The sequence below is a fragment of the Arvicola amphibius genome, chromosome 9, assembly GCF_903992535.2.
Source record: "Arvicola amphibius chromosome 9, mArvAmp1.2, whole genome shotgun sequence".
NCBI lineage: Eukaryota > Metazoa > Chordata > Mammalia > Rodentia > Cricetidae > Arvicola > Arvicola amphibius.
The window spans coordinates 104,160,409-104,178,420 of NC_052055.2; the positions used below are offsets into that span (position 1 = coordinate 104,160,409).

Here is an 18,012-nt window from a genome sequence, read left to right on the forward strand (position 1 = left end):
AACCCCTAACCATAAAGTTATTTTTGTTGGTACTTCATTAGTGAAATTTTGCTACCATTGTGAATCCTAATGTAAATATCTGATATTTCTGATGATCTTAGGCAACCCTGTGGGAGGGTCCTTCGATCCCCAAAGGGGTTGTGACCCATAGGTTGAGAACTACTGCTCTAGCTCATTCCAGGGAAGATGAGGGGTCCTAGAAGTACCTCTTCTCCAAAGTCAAAAGCTGGGTCCTCCAGTCCCCATATATACTTTTCACATCAGTCTAGTGGGGACAGCAAACAAATAGATACTATTGTGGCATTGATAAGCTCATCAGGAAGCTCACAGTAAGAACTGCTTAGAAAGAAACTGTACAGCCAGGTGTAGTGGAGCAAGCCTTTAATCCCAGCACACAGGAGGCAGAAGCAGGCAAATCTCTGAGTTCAAGGTCTACAGAGAAACCCTATCTCAAAAAAAAAAAAAAATCAAAAAACCTGCTGGGTGATACTGGCACAACCTTAATCCCAGCACTTGCGAGGCAGAGACAGGTAGAACTTCGTGAGTTTGAGGCCAGACTGGTCTACAGAATGAGTAGTCCCAGGTTAGGCTCCAAAGGCTGCACTGAGAAACTCTGTCTCAAAAAACCAGGAAAAAAAAGCCTCAGGATGTGTGGTTTAGCATTGTTTTTATCTTAGAGTCTATAGTGGCACTAACTTCCACCCTACAGTGCTCAGAACTGGGGTGTAGCTCCGTTCATAGAGTGTGTGTCTAGCATGCAGAAAGCCCTGGGCTCAAACCCCAGCCCTTCATAAACTAGGCTGAGCAGCACATACCTCTAACCCCAGCATTTGTAGTTGAGGATCGGGTCACCCTCAACTACATGTCAAGATTGAAGTCAGCCTGGGATACATGAGCCTGTGTCTGAGAGAGAAGTGGAGGGGGAGGTGGAGAAGATTTGAGCACCATTTGTCTAAGCTCAATTGCTAGTTTTGTTTTTTGTTTTTTGTTTTTTTTTTGTTTTTTTTTTTTTTTTTTGGTTTTTTGAGACAGGGTTTCTCTGTAGCTTTAGAGCCTGTCCTGGAGCTAGCTCTTGTAGACCAGGCTGGTCTCGAACTCACAGAGATCCGCCTGCCTCTGCCTCCCGAGTGCTGGGATTAAAGGCGTGCGCCACCACCGCCCGGCAATTGCTAGTTTTTTAAACATTTATTTTTATGTTATGTGCATTGGTGTGAAGGTATCAGATCCCCTGGAACTGGGGTTACAGACAGTTGTGAGCTGCCATGTGGGTGCTAGGTATTGAACCCAGGTCCTCTGGAAGAGCACTCAGTGCTCTTAACCATTGAGCCATCTCTCCAGCACCCTCAGTCTCTAATTTTACATCTAAGGAATCTGAAGCATGAGATGAGGAATGACTAGGATTGCCTGGTCCATCAATAAGTCAGGGGCAGAGTCAGAGGCCCAGAACCTAGCCCTTACCACGTGACTGACTGCACATCAAACTCACCCTCATACCCCCTGGGTACTTCTGAACATGAAGACTTTCTTTGCAAGTGGAGTAAATGTTTTGCCTGGGGTTCCCAAGCCAGCCTGGAGTCATTCTCGTTCCCAAATACGAATGCCAGTGTGCTCCAGCAGCCAGCAGCTCCCACCTGGCAGAATGTAAACACTGAGGCTTGTACCCTCTATACCACCCCCACCCAGGCTGTGTCTTGCTTCCCGAGGTCTCTCCCAGCTTCCCAGCAGGTCCTAAATCTTTCCAGAGACACAGCCAGCCATCCAGGCAAGGGGTGGGATGAGGGCGGGAGCAAGCAGCAACTCTGCCAAGGACCTAGCCTGCCCTGTAGGGAGGAGTTGGGAGTAGCGGCTGAGGGCTGAGGGCTGAGGGCTGAGGGCTGGCAGCTGGCAGCCTTGAGAGGCTACCCTGCAAAGCTTGGAGGTCTGCTGGCTGCTGAAGGACCCACAGACTCGCCACGCTGTGCACACCTCTCAACTGGCACGTACCCTGAGTAGCATTAAGAGAGAGATGAATTCAAGTCCTGGCTGGTCACCAACTTCCTAAATGCCCACGGCTGGACACGTCCTCATTCTGACTCTGGCTCGAAGGAGCGGAAACAACGGGTTATCAGGATGCCTCCTGCTCTGAGGTTGGAGTTTGGGGTCTCCATCTCCACAAGATGGTTGAACAGTCTGGCTGGAACCCTGTCTTCTACTCGCCCTAACTCATTCCTGCTTGAGCCGTAGGTGTGGTCCTCTGACCACATGTGTCTGCTCTCCAATTGTCCACACCCCCGAATATCTACACACCAAAGAAGATTTCTCTCCTGTAGCAATTCCAGTACGAACTGCAGGGTCAGACCCTGTGTTCCAGGCCCAGAATCAGCCATGGGGGCCCATGCCATTGTCACTGACACCAGCATCTTATCTGGCCTCGAGAGCAATACCACGGGCATCACGGCCTTCTCCATGCCTGCCTGGCAGCTGGCACTGTGGGCCACAGCCTACCTGGCCCTGGTGCTGGTGGCTGTCACAGGCAATGCCACAGTCATCTGGATCATTCTGGCCCATGAGAGAATGCGCACAGTCACCAACTATTTCATCATCAACCTGGCCCTGGCAGACCTCTGCATGGCAGCCTTCAACGCCACCTTCAACTTCGTCTATGCCAGTCACAACATCTGGTACTTCGGTCGCGCCTTCTGCTATTTCCAGAACCTCTTTCCCATCACAGCCATATTCGTCAGCATCTACTCCATGACTGCCATCGCCGCTGACAGGCAAGAGCGGGCACCAGGGAAGGGGGTGGGTATCTTGTTGGAGAGCTCAGAGGATTGCCTCCTAGACCTGGTCTGGGTTCATAGCAAGAAGACAAGGGGATGCGGAGCCAAAGCAGGGAGAGTGGAGATTAGACACAGAATGACTTCACCCTAGGAGCTTGCTCAAGGTGGGAAGGGAAGATGTTCCCAGCGACTTTTGAAGTGTGATTCTTCTTATCTTACTGTCTTTATACAAGGAAATTGTGCAGATTGTTTTTGTATTTGGAAAAATATTGAATATTGCTGCTGCCTCTAGTTAGATCTATGCTTTTTTTTTTTTTGGTGGGGGGGAGATGTTGCTAATGTGTATATGGAAAGGTACCAGCCTTTAAGAATTGTGCCTAGGATGGGGTGGAAGAAGTAGCACTGAGACCTTCTGGGGCGGCAGGCTGGGGTAAAGAGGACTCAAATGCCGGGGGGAACGGGAATCTGACTAACAGCCAGTATGATGAGATGACTCAAAGACCAAGGGAGTCCAGGAGACTGAGACAGAGCCATGAGACCCTCGGACAAAGAGTACCGATTACAATGATTGGGTAGATGTGAGCTTCCCTTTCTTCCTTCATCCCCCACCGCTCCCCGACTTTCCCAGCAACCTTCCCCCACGGCCTCTCACCGCTGAGCTATCGATGGTTTTCTGTGGGGTTCTCAGGGGATTTCCTTTGAGGCAATGTTTACAAAACATTTTTCTTTGACAATGTTTTCTACTCGTTAAAAATGAGAAGTTTGGGGCTGTGGATGTAGCTCCATTGGCAGCGTGCTTGCTTAGTGTGTTTGACGCCGTGGCTGTGATCCCCGGCATTGCATAAATCAGATATAAGATGGTGGTGCCTGCCACCACCTGTAATTCCCACACTCGGAGGTAGCAGGGAGAGGGCCAGAGGCCCAAGTCATCCTAAGCTACAAAGACAGTTCACACACACACACACACACACACACACACACACACACAAATTTGAATACCATTCATATAGGTACAGCATCTATCCTTACACCCAAGGGAACTGGGGAATCAGGATAAGTGGGGCTAGAGTCAGGGCAGAGCCAGGGCCCTCTGGGTAGTGGGTTCAGGAGAAGTCTTTCCAAATTGGGCTGGTGCCTGCTGAACATCCCTTCCTCCTCCCTGGATGTGTCTGAATGTCCTCTAAGCATTTCTTTTGTCATGCAGCAAATTTGGGGTGCTTCCTCTGTATTGGGCACAGTTCCAGGTTTGGGGGAACCTCCACTGATTGGGGGGAAAACAATTTTAGCACATGAGGTCTTAGAGCCTCCACTTCAGAGAGAGGCTGGACCGCAGGAAGCTAGGTGGAAGCCAGGGAGCCTGGAAGGCAAGCAGGAGGCTAATGACGGGTGGCAGAGCAGGGGCTCTGAGCAAGCTGGCAGCAGCTGAGACGCGCAATTCCTTTCTCCACACCTTTCTAAAATTTTTATCATGTTGGTTTGTTTGCTTATTTGTTTGGTGTGTGTGTGTGTGTGCACGCGCACGCATGTGCTAGCATGCACACTTCTTACGATACCCCTGGGAAGTCAGAGGACAACTTGTAGGACTCAGTTTTTTCCTTCTACCTTTTGTGGGTTCTGGGGATTGAACTCAGGTCCTCAGGCTTCACGACAAGCCCCTTTACCTACTGAGCTCTCTCATTGGCCCCCTTTCTCCCTTTCTTCACTCAGCAAATATATACTCAGTGTGTGCCATGAAAGTATTGCTCTGGGGTTTCAGTGGGGGAAACCCATGTAAATGTTCCTGCTAGGGTAAGAATTTAAATCCTAAACACATGAATAAATAAACTGTAATTGTATTTTGAGATCATGAGTGTTGCAAACAAATATTGGCTAGAGGGGGCTCTCTAGGCACCAAGATGTGCTGGGAGGAATAGTCTACACTCGGTGATTCTCAACCTTCCTAACGCTGCGACCCTTTAATACAGTTCCACATGTCGTGGTGACCCCCTAACCATAAAATTATTTTTGCTGCTGATTCATAACTATAATTTTGCTACTGTTATGAATTGTAAATTTCTTTAGAGACAGAGGTTTGTCTAAGGGGTCAAGACCCACAGGTTGAGAACCACTGGGCTACAGGCTTAAATGAACATGGATGGACCCACTGGGAGGTTGGGATCCGAGCAACGATGAGTAGATCAGGGCAGCCTAGAGAATTCTAGAAACAAACATTCCAAGCAGTAGATAAGGTGGTAAGGTTCTTGGGGTGCAGTCTTAACTCCCAGGATGCTCCAGGGTGGACTCCTCTATTTCAACAAACAGGAAACATGCAACTCAGTGCCACAGTCTACAGTTCCAGCCTTGTCTCAAAGCTCGGGTTCATCCTAGAGAGGGAGGGCCAGGCATTGCCCACCAAAGCCCTCTCTGATGAATTTAAAACAATGAATCCATAGGACTGTTCTCTTTCCTGTGCACATGTGTCCACGTGCACGAATGACCCCATTTTCATTGAGCTGGAAATGGGAGGTCCAGAGAGCTAATGTTCTTTGTTAAGCTAAGATCTTGTCAGGAAGTAGTGGAGACAGGATTCGAACCCAGATCAGCCTGATTCTAAACTCCCAGAACCTTACCCTCTGCTAATGGGGCATGAGCCACCCTATAGCTGGCCGTCATATTAAAATCTTTTTCTAGACCAGAGGTGGGGGCACACGTCTTTAATCCCAGCACCTGGAGGCAGAGGCAGCTCTGCCGGTGAAGAACTTGCAGTGTGAGCATGAATACCTGAATTCCATCCATGCTAACACAAAGTTGTAATCCAAGAGCAGGAGAGGTTAGAGATGGGAGGATTCCCAGTGCTTGAAGGACGGTCAGTGTCTCAGGTAGAGTTCCTGTTGCTGTGAAGAGACACTATCGCTATGGCAACTCTATAAGGAAACCACTTAATTGAGGTGACGGTTGACAGTTTCAGAGGTTCAGTCCATTATCATAACAGGGTGTTGGGGAATATTATTTTCATGTGTGTGACTGTTGTTTACGCTGTGTTTGTTTAACTCTGTGAAGCTGTGTTACTGTGCCTGCCTAAAACACCTGATGGTCCTAATAAAGAGATGAACGGCCAATAGCGAGGCAGGAGCGAGGATAGGTGGGGCTGGCAGGCATAAACAGAAGGAGACCCGAGAACAATGAGAGGAGGACGCCAGGGATCAGTAACACAGCAAGCTACAGAGAAAGAAGCAAAGAAAGGTAAACAGAAATCGAGAAAGATAAAAACCCAGAGGCAAAGGGGAGTCATGTTATTTAAGGTTAAAAGCTGGCAAGAAACAAGCCAAGCTTGGGCTGGCATTCATAACTGAGAATAAGCCTCCTTGTGTGATTTATTTGGGAACTTGGGAGGTGGACCCCTCAAAAAGCCAAAAGAGTAAAACATTCCGCAACAGCGGGGAGCATGGCGGTTGGGAATATGGTAGTGTGCAGGCAGATATGGTCCTGGAGAAGGAGCTGAGGATTCTACAGCTTGATCCAAAGGCAACAGAAAGTGAACTGAGATACTGGGTGTAGCTTAAACATATATGAGACCTCAAAGCCATACTTCCTCCAACAAGGCCACACCTACTCTAACGAAGCCACACCTCCCAATAGTGCTACTCCCTGAGTTTATGGGGACCAATTACATTCAAATTACCACAGTCAGCCTAGTCAAGCTAGTGAGTTCCAGGCCATCAAGTGACCCTGTCTCAAAAATCAAGGAAGATGGTATCTTGAGGAAAAAACCCCACGGTTGGTCTCTGGACTCTGTACAGTATACACACCTGTACAAATACCTGCATGGAGGCAAATATTTCAACTTGGCATGGTGGTGCGCTTAGGAGGCAGAGATGAAAGAATCAGAAAGTCAAAGCCATCCTCAGCTACATAGAGAGTATGAGACCAGCCTGGGCTATATGAGACCCTGTCTCAAAATTCAAATGAACTGCTAGGTATAGTGGTGTATGCCTTTGACCCAAGCACTCAGGGGGCAGAAGCAAGCAAATCTCTGTGAGTTGGAGGCCAGTCAGAGCTATGTAGTAAGACCATGCCTCAAAGAAATAAGCTAATCTTATTGTAATGAAGAGTCTGTGTTCTTCATTGTGGCACCTGGAATCACCAATCTAATCCTGCCCTGATCTCTGCTGAAAGGGAACCAAGCCTTAGGGTGTGTATGAGGAGGATGGGTTTCAGCCTTGGAGAATGGTGCCTCTGGGTCCTCTAGCCTTTGAGAAACAGCCAGTGAGCCTTCCTCATCTGGGCCCTAGGCTGATGAAGCCTGAGCCCCCACTAAGTCCAGGGTGTTCCCTGTGTGGGTCCTGAAGAACAGGAAACAGAGAAATTCAGAAGTAGACAGCTGAGACCAACCAGGATTCAAAGTTAGCGTTGCTCTGTCTCCAGATGTGGAAAAGGAGATGACGCTCACTGTCCAGGCCACTGCACTTCACAGGGCACAGGGCTCAACAGCAACGCAAGTCCCTGTGGTGCCCTGCGGAGAGATAGCAGCTGAGCCTGTTCTGGACAGCTTCATCAAGAAGATGGTCTATGACGTCAGTGAGTGCAGGCAGGAAAGAGGAGCTTCAGAAGGGGAGGGGAGGAAAGCCCCCATGTGGCTCTTCCAGGGCATCTTTGTTAAGGTTTCCATTGCTGTCATAAAGAATCAAGACCAAAAGCAACTTGGGAAGGAAGGACTTATTTTCTGCTTCCAGGTAACAGTTCACGAGGAAGTCAGGGCAGGACCCTGGAGGCAGGAACTGTAGCAGAAACCATAGAGAAACGTTACTTACTGATTTGCTTTCTGTGCTGTAGCATGAATTATAACTGGTATTAATAATTAAAACTAAGAGTCAGATATTAGGGATGAAAGCTGAGAGATCAGAGAAGCAGAGCAACCAGCCACTAGGGAGTTCTCACCTCTACCAATGCTCGGACCTAAAGGGTGATCCTGTCCTCAGACTGTGCTCTCTGACTGACTGCCTAGGCTGAACTGAGCTCGTGTCTTCTCCTGCCTTATAATTCCCTCTTCACCCAGCCACATCACTCCTGTCTCCACCCCTCAAGTACTGGGATCACCTTTGTGTGAGTTCTGTTTCTCTTTTAGACAGATTCACCCTTTCGTAGCCCAGGGTGGCCTTGAATTCCCAGAGATTCCGGTGCCTCTGTCTCCAGAGTCCTGGGATTAAAGGTGTGTGCCACCACTCCCTGGCCTATAGTGGCTTAGCTCTGTGCTCTGATCTTCAGGCAAGCTTTATTTCTTAAAACACAAACAAAATATCACTACACTGTGCCTTGCTCAGCTGCTCTCGTACACAGCACGGAACTGCCTAATCACTGGTGACACCATGAGCTTGACCCCTCCCCCCCAACGTCAAAGATTAATCAAGAAAACGTCCCCCAGGCTTGCTCACAGGGCAATCTGGTGGGGGCACTTTCTCAAATGAGGTTCCTTCTTCTCAAATGGCTTTAGCTGTGTCAGGTTGAACAAACAAATAAACAACAACTAACTAGAACACAGGGAAAACTGGGAACGGACTGAACCAAGCATTGGCAATGCGCAGAGTCTAAAGCAGTGGTTCTCAGCCTTCCTACTGTTTTTAATACAGTTCCTCATTTTATGGTGACCCAACCATAAAATTATTTTCGTTGCTACTTTGTAACTATAATTTTGCCATTGTTATGAATTGTAATGGAAATATCTGATATGCGGATTATCTGATGTGTGACCCCTGTGGGGGTCATGACCCACAGGTCGAGAACTGCTGGAAAGATTCGAGCCTGCAGGATTCAGCTTGTGTCTGCACAAGTATGCAGAACGGGTTCAGGTGGTAGAATGCATGCCTAGCAGTTCAAGGCCAGCCTGGGCTATGTGAGACTCTGTCTCAAAGAAAAATAAAACATTGGTTCATCCTCAGACACAATTGTCTGTGTCCTATGGCACCTATGGTGAGTGGTCACTGAATGGGACCCTGTGTGTGTCAGATACAGCTACTGCTGTAGAAAGTTCCAGAGGGCATCACTACTGGTTTGGTTTTTGTCTGGGAAATGCTTGTACCATAAAGAGTGGTGGAAATCTGGCTTGGGGATGAGAATACATACACTCAAGTCAGGCTGAGCTTCAGGCTAGTGTTGGACTGTACTCTGCTCTGAATTGAATCATAGTCTGACTGTCCAAGGGCCTGTCCACGCCCAGAGGGAGGCAGTGGAATGGGTGTCTGGGCTAGATTCTGGGGTACTAACGTGCTATGGCTGGAGACAGTCACCACCTCCCCAGCACCACCTCTGCAGATTGGGTGGGACTCCAGCATCTGCCTACAGGGCAGCTGTGTGAACAGGGAAACATGGGTCTGAACCACAAGATAAAGGAAGGATGTCAGCTGATGTTGTGATCTGCTTGTAGGTACATGGCCATCGTCCATCCCTTCCAGCCACGGCTCTCAGCCCCCAGCACCAAGGCGGTTATCGCTGGCATCTGGCTGGTGGCCCTGGCTCTCGCCTCTCCCCAGTGCTTCTACTCCACCATCACCGTGGACCAGGGGGCCACCAAGTGTGTGGTGGCCTGGCCCAATGACAACGGAGACAAGATGCTTCTTCTGTAAGCCCCACGCCAGGGATGAGGGTGGGCATACCTGTGCTTGTATGTTGATTCACGTCTGTGTATAGCATGTGCCTAGGGATATTCGCACTATTCTGCAGGTATATGTGTGATCATGTGAGTTCAGGTTTATTCTGAAGCTCCTTGACTGCCAGCAAGGGGCTGGAGGTGTGGCTTAGCAGTATGGGGTGTGGCTCAGTGGTAGACTGCTTGTCTAGCATCCAGGGAAACCTTAAGTTCAATCCCCAGAACCCCATAAGCTGGGAGTGGTGGGACACACCGGTAATTCCAGCACTTGGAAGAGAGAGGCAGGAGGATCATAAATTCAAGGTCATCCTCAGCTCACAGCACACTCAAGACAAACGTGGCCTCTATGAGGCCGTTATAAAACAAAACCAAGCTAACAGTGAGGCTGCACCACAACAAACCATAGTAGGTGGAAAATACCCACTGTCGAGTGTTGGTAATGCCCTCATGACTGTGACCTTGTGGCTAACTAGGGGTGACACTCACTGCCCCTGCTCAGTTTCTTCATAGAAAAGCAAATGGAAAGGTAAGGATTTCAGATGTGGTTTCTGCTGAATGTGTGTTTTATTTCCATCACCAGACAGTCAAGGTCATTGAATCAAAACATCAAGTTGGAAACCATCTATATAAAAAGCGATGCCAAGTACCAGGCCTGTTAGAAGCATTTTTTATATACTGATAATTCTCCTAACGTTATGAAGCAAATATGGTTCATATTTTATTTATTTAATTTTAAATAGGGCTGACCTTGATGTCACCACACCTGCTTCACGTGGTACAGGGGATGCAAGGGCCCGTGTGTGTGCTAGGGTAGCATCCTATCAGCTAAGCTAAATTGCCCTGCTACCACTTGTTCTGGTTTTTTTTGTTTGTTTGTTTGTTTGTTTGTTTTCAGGACAGTCTCCTGTAGCCTAGGCTGGCCTGGAACTCTGACCCATCTCACAAGTCATCATGATCACTATGTGTATTGTATTCTTCCATCTTGGCAATAGAGAAACTGTATTACTTGACGTGCCCCAGACAACCCAGTGAATGGGAAAGCAGGGGAACCAAACGTGGGCCAAACTGCCTTGGAGCCTGATTGCTCAGCCTGCCTGCCACCTCACTCAGGATGAACATGGACCATGTGTGTGCAGATGGAGTGCGTGGCTCTGCATGTCACACACGCGCTGCCACTGATGTCTGTAGGTAGGCTAGTGTTAGATGTGTTTGTGGAGTCTGTATGGAAGTCAATGCCAGGTAGCTATGGCAGCCTACTTATAACCTCAGGAGGTGGAGGCTGATGATCTAGAGCAAGGTCAGCTGGACTAGCCTGCTTCAATATATTAGGCAGAGAGGTCTCAAGGAAGACATTCCATGTCAGCCTCTGGCTTGCACACATACACACATGCATACACACATATATACACATATGCATACACACATGCATAGCCCCACACATGTACCTACTCGCAGGCAGATATGCACACATATGCATACATGCCCCCCCCCCCCCCCACACACACACACATTGTTTAGAAAAAGAAGTCGCATGGTGGGAAGGGACTCTCAGACCCATTCCTTGTTGCTTCAAGGACCACCACCCATCCCCACCTGCCTGGGAGTCAGGGGAACTGTGGCTTATTCAGGAGATCCTGACACCCTCAGAAATGGAGCCAGTGACACGCCTCTGGCATAGTGCCTTCCTCAGAGGAAACGGTGGGCTTCAGTACAACCCAGGAATCCTCCCTGGGGACTCAGAAGGTGCAGGCTGACTGGGTCTGGCTCAAAGGTCTTTGCCGACACCGCCATGTACCCAGGCAGTGTTGAGGAGCAGGACGCAGCGGACACAGCGGCTATCAGGGTGGCAGTCTCTGCTGCTCTTCTCTGAATAAGGCTTTTGCTATAGGTGGCTCCTGAATTATCACATGTGCTCTACCTGCTTAATCTATGTACCTATTCATGTGCACACATGTTCATTCCTGCACTCACCACATAGCTATACACACACAGATGATTCTGGGAGGAAACATACGTTGTGAACAGGGCAGGAGGGTTAACCTTTGTGCTTGATGGTATTTGTGTGAAACAGGGTCTCATATAGCGCAGCCTGGCCTCTGATTTGCTGTGAACAGAGGAATAAACTTAAACTCCCCTCTTCCTGCTTCCATTCCTGTGCTGTTGGGATTTCAGGCGTGTGCCCCCACACCCAGCATGCCCAGGTTATAGCAGGTTATAGTAGTTTTAATATATTGTAAGGTTTCTTTTTTAGAACATGGGGTGTGCTGAGGGGGACAGTTTGAGCACTCTACTGCCACCCTCTCTGATCTACACGTGGCTTCCAGGGATCCAGCTCAGGTCATCATCGGGCTTGGCAGCAGGCCCGGATTCCCGCAGAGCCGTCTCCCCGGCGCCGGTGTAATATTTTATACGTTAAACAAACATAAAATTTCATTAGCTTCTCCCTTTTTCCCACCCTTTTAGCCTTTTCGGTAACACAGAAGAACTGGGGCTGATGTCGGTGACTTTTTGTGAGAAAAGCCCCTCTTTGGCACATATACTAGCCAATGTTGCTTAATTTTTCTTTAAATCGAACAAAAACGGGGGTGGGGCTTCAAGGGTGGGGTCTGTGGGGTTCACGGACCTAAAGCGTGGGCGAGCCTGGGTGGATCTGGCCGCCCGCTGCCCACCCAGGCCCATGGCTCCCCCTCCAGGTATCATCTGGTGGTGTTTGTCCTCATCTACTTCCTACCCCTCGTGGTGATGTTCGTGGCTTACAGTGTCATCGGCCTCACACTGTGGAAACGCGCGGTCCCCAGACACCAGGCTCACGGCGCCAACCTGCGCCATCTGCAGGCGAAGAAGAAGGTGAGAAGGGGATTGGAAGGGGCGGGGCCTGCTCCGGGAGTCACCTGGGCCCCGAAGCCTGCCCGCTAGGGGGCAGTGGGGAGCACACAATCCAGGTCACTCAGCGCTACAGACCTCTGACGTCTGGAGACAATGCTGGACCGACTTCTTCATGTTCTAAAAGTTTCACCATAGCAAGCAGGGGGTTACTTAGGGTACTTAGGACACTTAGTGTCCCTTCTACTGGGAAGCTGGTCTCCAGTTGCTATCTCCAACTTGCCTTCTGGTCCTCAGGGGTGCTGGACAATGAGGAGTGTGCCTGCAGATGCCAGGCAAGTGAGGTGCCAGAAAGGGCTCAGGAACCTGGCCTCTAGGGATGGGGTATCGGGTTGGAATATCACTGCCTACATAGAAGGGCTAAAGTAGACAAAGATCCCAGGGAAGGGTGGCTGGGGTCCCAGAGCTTTGACCTCCTAGGAGAGGTGCCCCATGGGAAAGAATCCTGGGAGAGTGGACCGCAGAACGGGGCTGCTAGACTTGAGGCTTTCAATGGGAGGACAGCAGTGAGCACGGACAAACTAGCCTGTGGGAAAGCCATGAGGTGGTGGGCTCTGGAGCGTGCGGCAAATACACGTTCCAGGGGATGGAGGGCAGAGAGGTGGAGCGGGTCTGACTACAGAAGGTTGTCAAAGCCAGGGTGAGGGGTACCCTGCGCTGACTTGGGACTGAGGGGCCAAGGACTGACCCGAGCCTCTCCCTGACCAGTTTGTGAAGGCCATGGTACTGGTGGTGCTGACATTTGCCATCTGCTGGCTGCCCTACCACCTCTACTTCATCCTGGGCAGCTTCCAAGAGGACATCTACTACCACAAGTTCATCCAGCATGTCTACCTGGCCCTCTTCTGGCTAGCCATGAGCTCCACCATGTACAATCCCATCATTTACTGCTGCCTCAACCACAGGTGAGTCCCACCCTGGCTCTGCCCCCTTTACCCTCCGGGACTCTCCCTCTTGGGGAGGGCCCTCCACTCTAGCTCCTGCCAGAGCCGAGAGCTGCCCCTCATCCCACATAGGAATGCTGCCTTTCAGGTCAGCCCACAGCACAACCCTCCCTGTGGCTTGGATCTAGCCTGAGTCCCATCTCCTTCCCTTTCCCAAAGCCTTGTCCTTTGCTGGGCCACGGTGCCTGTGTTCTTCTCTGTCCTTCTGTCTCTTCTGGGGTCTGCATCAGGGACAAGGAAGAAGGCAGAAGTCAGGGATCAGAGAGATGGAGGGAAGGAGGGAGCAGGGAGAGGCAGAAGGACAGAAGGAGAGGAAGGAAGAGCCGGGACAAAGAGGTAACACTGCCTCCGAGCTAGCATTTTTTTTCTTTTTAATATTGTGTGACTGTGTATGAGTGCAAATGAGTGTACGCCATGGCACATGTGTGTGGGGGGGTCAGAGGACAATTGCAGTAGTTACCTCTCTCTTTCTACCGTGTGGGTTTCTGCGATAGAACTCAGCTTGCTAGGCTTGGCAGCACGTGCCTCTCCCCACTGTACCATCTCGCCAACTCGAAGAGCGAGCATTTCTAATAGCTTCATCCTAAGGATGCGCCTGGTCTAGGTGGGCAGGTTGTCTAAAGAGGCTGGGGGCTGGGCTGGGCAATCACAGTGCATATTTCTTGCCACCCCATCCCCCAGGATGTGACCAGGGAAGGAGAGGATCTTACTCCTGCCCCTGGTGCTCCTAAGGTCCTAGAGTCTGGGGTACGCTGGCACCTAGTCTGGGTCTCTTGGAAATGGAGGAGGTGGTAAGCCAGACAGAATCCAAGTCCCAGGAGCCCTGTGCACAGAGTGAGCCTTCCATCCCGGGAAGAGGCAGGCAAGAGGGCATGAGAGGTAGACACTGAGTCAGCGCAGACTGATGGATGGATGTGGGCAGCACTGAACCCGGGACCTCTTTGTTCATAACTTTTATCAGCCGTCTACGTAGGTGCCCAGGCTCCCACTGAGGTCTTCGTTGCTCAGTTGACCCACTCACCTGGGGGCAGGCTCTATGAGTGCTTACAGGGTGCCTAGAATCTTTAGCTCCAAGAGGTAGGTAGATAAGAGAGGAAAAGGAGTCTCCCATTATACAGATAGGGAAACTGAGCCTAAGAAGGGTGGATCCTCCTAACCCCTGCGCAGGCAATGTCTCTAGGATTTGGAATTTTGTGCATCTCCAATGCTTCCCCCTCCCACGTCTTGTTCATGAGATGGATGTGAGAACCTGGAAATTGCCCTGTCTTATCAGGGAGAGACACCCCCCCCCCAGCGCCCCATGTCTGTGGGAATGTCACTCTCTTGTGTCCCGGTCACACCCGATGTTGTGACACGGCACAGCAGTCAGTCCTGCAAGCTTCTGAAGTGGCTCTGTGCCATTCTGTGACAACATTATCACAGAGATCTGGTGTTCTGGCCTGGCCTCTCCGCTCAGAAAACACTCACCAAGTGGCTCCATGTGCCCAGCACTTTTCCAGCCCCCAGGAATTGAGGAGTGAGCAGAAGCAAAGATTTTTTTCCCCTTTGCAAAAGCTGACGGCCTAGACATCACGTAGCAGGCAAACGTAATGTGTGAGTGTGGGCAGGATGTGCCGACGGACTTCGCCACTGGGCAGAGCGGGTGCATCTTACACTGGAGCAAAAGCTGGAGTGACCAACTCTGCCTGAGCAAGAATTCCATGCAGAAGGAACAGTCAAACCAACAGCCCTGAGGTCAAGGTCGGCGCTTGGTCTGGTGCTTCAGTTGGGAGAGTTCTACAAGGCATTGAGGCAGAGACCTGGGAGACAGGTGCTCTGCTTTACCCTTCAAAAGAGCCAGCCCTGGGGGCCGGAGAAGTGGCTCAGTGGTTAAGAGCACTGACTGCTGTTGTTCTATCGAAATTTATATCTTATGATTTTTACTAATAAAGACTCGGGGTCAGAGGCTAGGGTGAAAACTTGCTAGCTCTGAGAGGTTGTGGAGCAACTAGCTGTCCTTCCTCCTTAGCTGGAGCCTCAGAAAGAGTGCTCCTTTTCCTCAATTCCAAACCAAAATAGACCCCACCGAATTCCAAGTCCCTCCCCTCTACTTCCTGTCAACTAGTTGCTGCCTCCAGCCCTTGACCTAAGGTAGATTTTATTTTATTTTATTAATGCAATCTCAGGGTTCACAGTGTAATCAAGTATCCCACAACAGGCTGCTCTTCCAGAGGACCCAGGTTCAAATCCCAGCACCCACATGGTGGGTCACAACTATCTGTGACTCTAATCCCAAGGGATCCAGCACCTCCTTCTGGTTACCTTGGGCATTGCATGTGCATGTCACTCATATGTGCATGACATACATGCAGGCAAAATGCTCACATGCATTAAGAAAAAAAAAACAGCCCCAAACAGGAGATGTGGTATAGTTGATGAGGTGCTCGCCTGGCCGGCATGAGGCTCTGGGTTCCATCACTAGCACTCCATAAACTGGGCCTAGTGGGGTGCACCTGCAACCTGAGCACTTTGGAGATAGAGTCTGAAGGATCAAAAGTTCAAAGTCATTCTCGGCTGCATAGGCGTCAATGTCACTGCGGGAAAGGGTGTCTTTTGGTTTGGTGTGGTTTTTTCCCAACTTTTTTTTTCTCCAACATCCAAGGCCTCGTTCCACTTGTTCTGAGATAGGCCAAGCTACCTGGGCTAGCCTCGGACCTTCCTTGAGCTCTCCTCCTCCTTTCTTATTCTCTGGAGTAGCCGGGATTACAGGCCCACACCCAGGCTTGAGGGAGAGGTGTTTATTTCTCTGAGCAAATGTACCCATACTTGGTAACTCCAATGTGCCAGTTTTCCTTAGCGGCTGCCCCTGGAGGGGGTGGGCAGTGTCCCTATGCCACACACACGACCAGAGCTCAATTCTTTTTTTTCTTCTTCTTCTCTTTATTTCTAAGACTCCTCTTTGATTCTCCGTTAGAAGTCAGTTAGATCACCTGGTTTCTTTGTAATATACTTTGATTTCTCTCTCTTCTCCCTTCTCCTTTCCTCCTTCCCTCTCTCTCCCTCTATCCCTTCCTTCCTTTCAAAGCAGGGTGCCACTTCCTACCTTGGAGCTTGCTGCCATCCTCCCTGCTCCTACCTTGGATGTGCATGTCCTCTGTGTTTCTGGCTGTTTCAAAAGACTAAACCCACTCAAGTGTGTGTCTCTCAACAGCCCTGGCTTGTTGGTGGTCTCTTCAGAGTGAGGCACCTCTGCCAGGGAGCTAGACAGGGGGGCATGGAGCAGCCATGTGGCAGACGGCTCCTGCGCCTCTACCTCCCTTGCTTAACGTGACTCTCCACACACCTCAGGTTTCGCTCTGGATTCAGACTTGCTTTCCGGTGCTGCCCCTGGGTGACACCGACAGAGGAAGACAGACTGGAGCTGACTCACACGGCATCGCTCTCGAGGAGAGTCAACAGGTGTCACACGAAAGAGACCTTGTTCATGACTGCTGACGTGACCCACTCCGAGGCTACCAACGGGCAGGTTGGGAGTCCCCAAGATGGGGAAACTGCTGGACTCTGAAGTCTTGAGCCTGTCTGCAGGGCCAGGCTTAGCCCCTTTGAGAAGCCCCAATGTCATAGCTTGTCCCACACTCTCTATTCTTCAACACACTAATAGAAAAACAAGATGGTGCCTGGAGCTCCAAAGGCAAGGCTAATACAAAGAGCTCAGAGCTCACACACCCCCTTAAGCATTCCAGGGATGGAGGAAGGAGCCAGGAAGAGTGGGAGCCAACGCTTGACCAATCCAGGAGCTGCAAAGCGAAATGTCTCCCTGGAGTATAAAGAAGGATGGGGAAAAACTGGATCCTATTAAAGATAGCTGTGGTTATCATGAGAAGAGGCGGTTGAAGGGATGTCGAGATGGCTCAGTGAGATGCTAAAGGCACTCGCTGCTAAGCCTGGTGACCTGAGTTCAATTCCTTGATCCCACATGGAAAGAAAGAAGCAACTTCTGCAAGTTGTCCTCTCATCTCCCTAAGTGTGTATGTGTACATGTGTACGTGTGCACGTGCAGACACACACACACAATGTTAGAAAAAAAGGGAGCATCCTTGCTAGGCAGTGGTGGCACACACCTTTAATCCCAGCACTCAGGAGGCAGAGGCAGGCAGATCTCTGTGAGTTTGAGGCCAGAATGGTCTACAGAGTGAGTTCTAGGTCAACCAGGGTGACACAGAGAAACCCTGTCTTGAAAAAAAGAAGAAAAAAGGGGGGGCATTCAGTGTTAAGGTCACAGGAAAAGGCAGGGACTGTGGCAGCCTGAGGAGGACAAGGCCCCACAAGGAAACTCAGCTGCTTCACTCTGGACCACCGTTGCCAGATGTTCGAAATAAAGCCTGAAATCCAAATTAATATATGGAAGCTCAAGGCTTCTGAACATGGTTCATGAAAATGCTTAGAAATGCTAAATAAGCCAAACAAAGCAGGGCACAGCTGAAGGGACCTTAGCGGCCCCCACTCAGCAATCATGGCTCTGGCAGGCCTGGCCATTCGGCTCTCCGCCCCCTCCTTGTTAAAAACCATAAGATTACAACCCTAAAGCCAGCCATTAAGGTCTGTTCCCTTGCTTGGCTACTTCCTCTTCCTGAGGCTGACCACGAACGTCCAGCTAGCAAAGTATTGAAGTCCAGGAAGCACAAGCCCCCTTTTGGCTGCCCTAATTAACATGCCTCCCCAAATTAAATATTTCATCCTAACATGGGGTTTCCCCTTTTACCTTTATAAATTGGCATTTACCTGTGGGCCATATCTGTCTCCTTTCTCTATCCAGAGGCAGTCC

The 18,012-nt window shown here is 50.1% G+C and overlaps 1 protein-coding gene across 1 annotated transcript; it reads left to right on the forward strand.

Annotated features, from left to right (window-relative positions):
* Positions 1-2,364: 2,364 nt before the first annotated feature.
* On the forward strand, positions 2,365-17,090 carry Tacr2 (tachykinin receptor 2). The gene is made up of 5 exons (XM_038343441.1): positions 2,365-2,756; positions 9,160-9,354; positions 12,075-12,228; positions 12,973-13,169; positions 16,536-17,090. Exons 1-5 carry the CDS (start codon positions 2,365-2,367, stop codon positions 16,750-16,752), a joined length of 1,155 nt encoding a protein of 384 aa, XP_038199369.1. The 3' UTR covers positions 16,753-17,090.
* Positions 17,091-18,012: the final 922 nt, after the last annotated feature.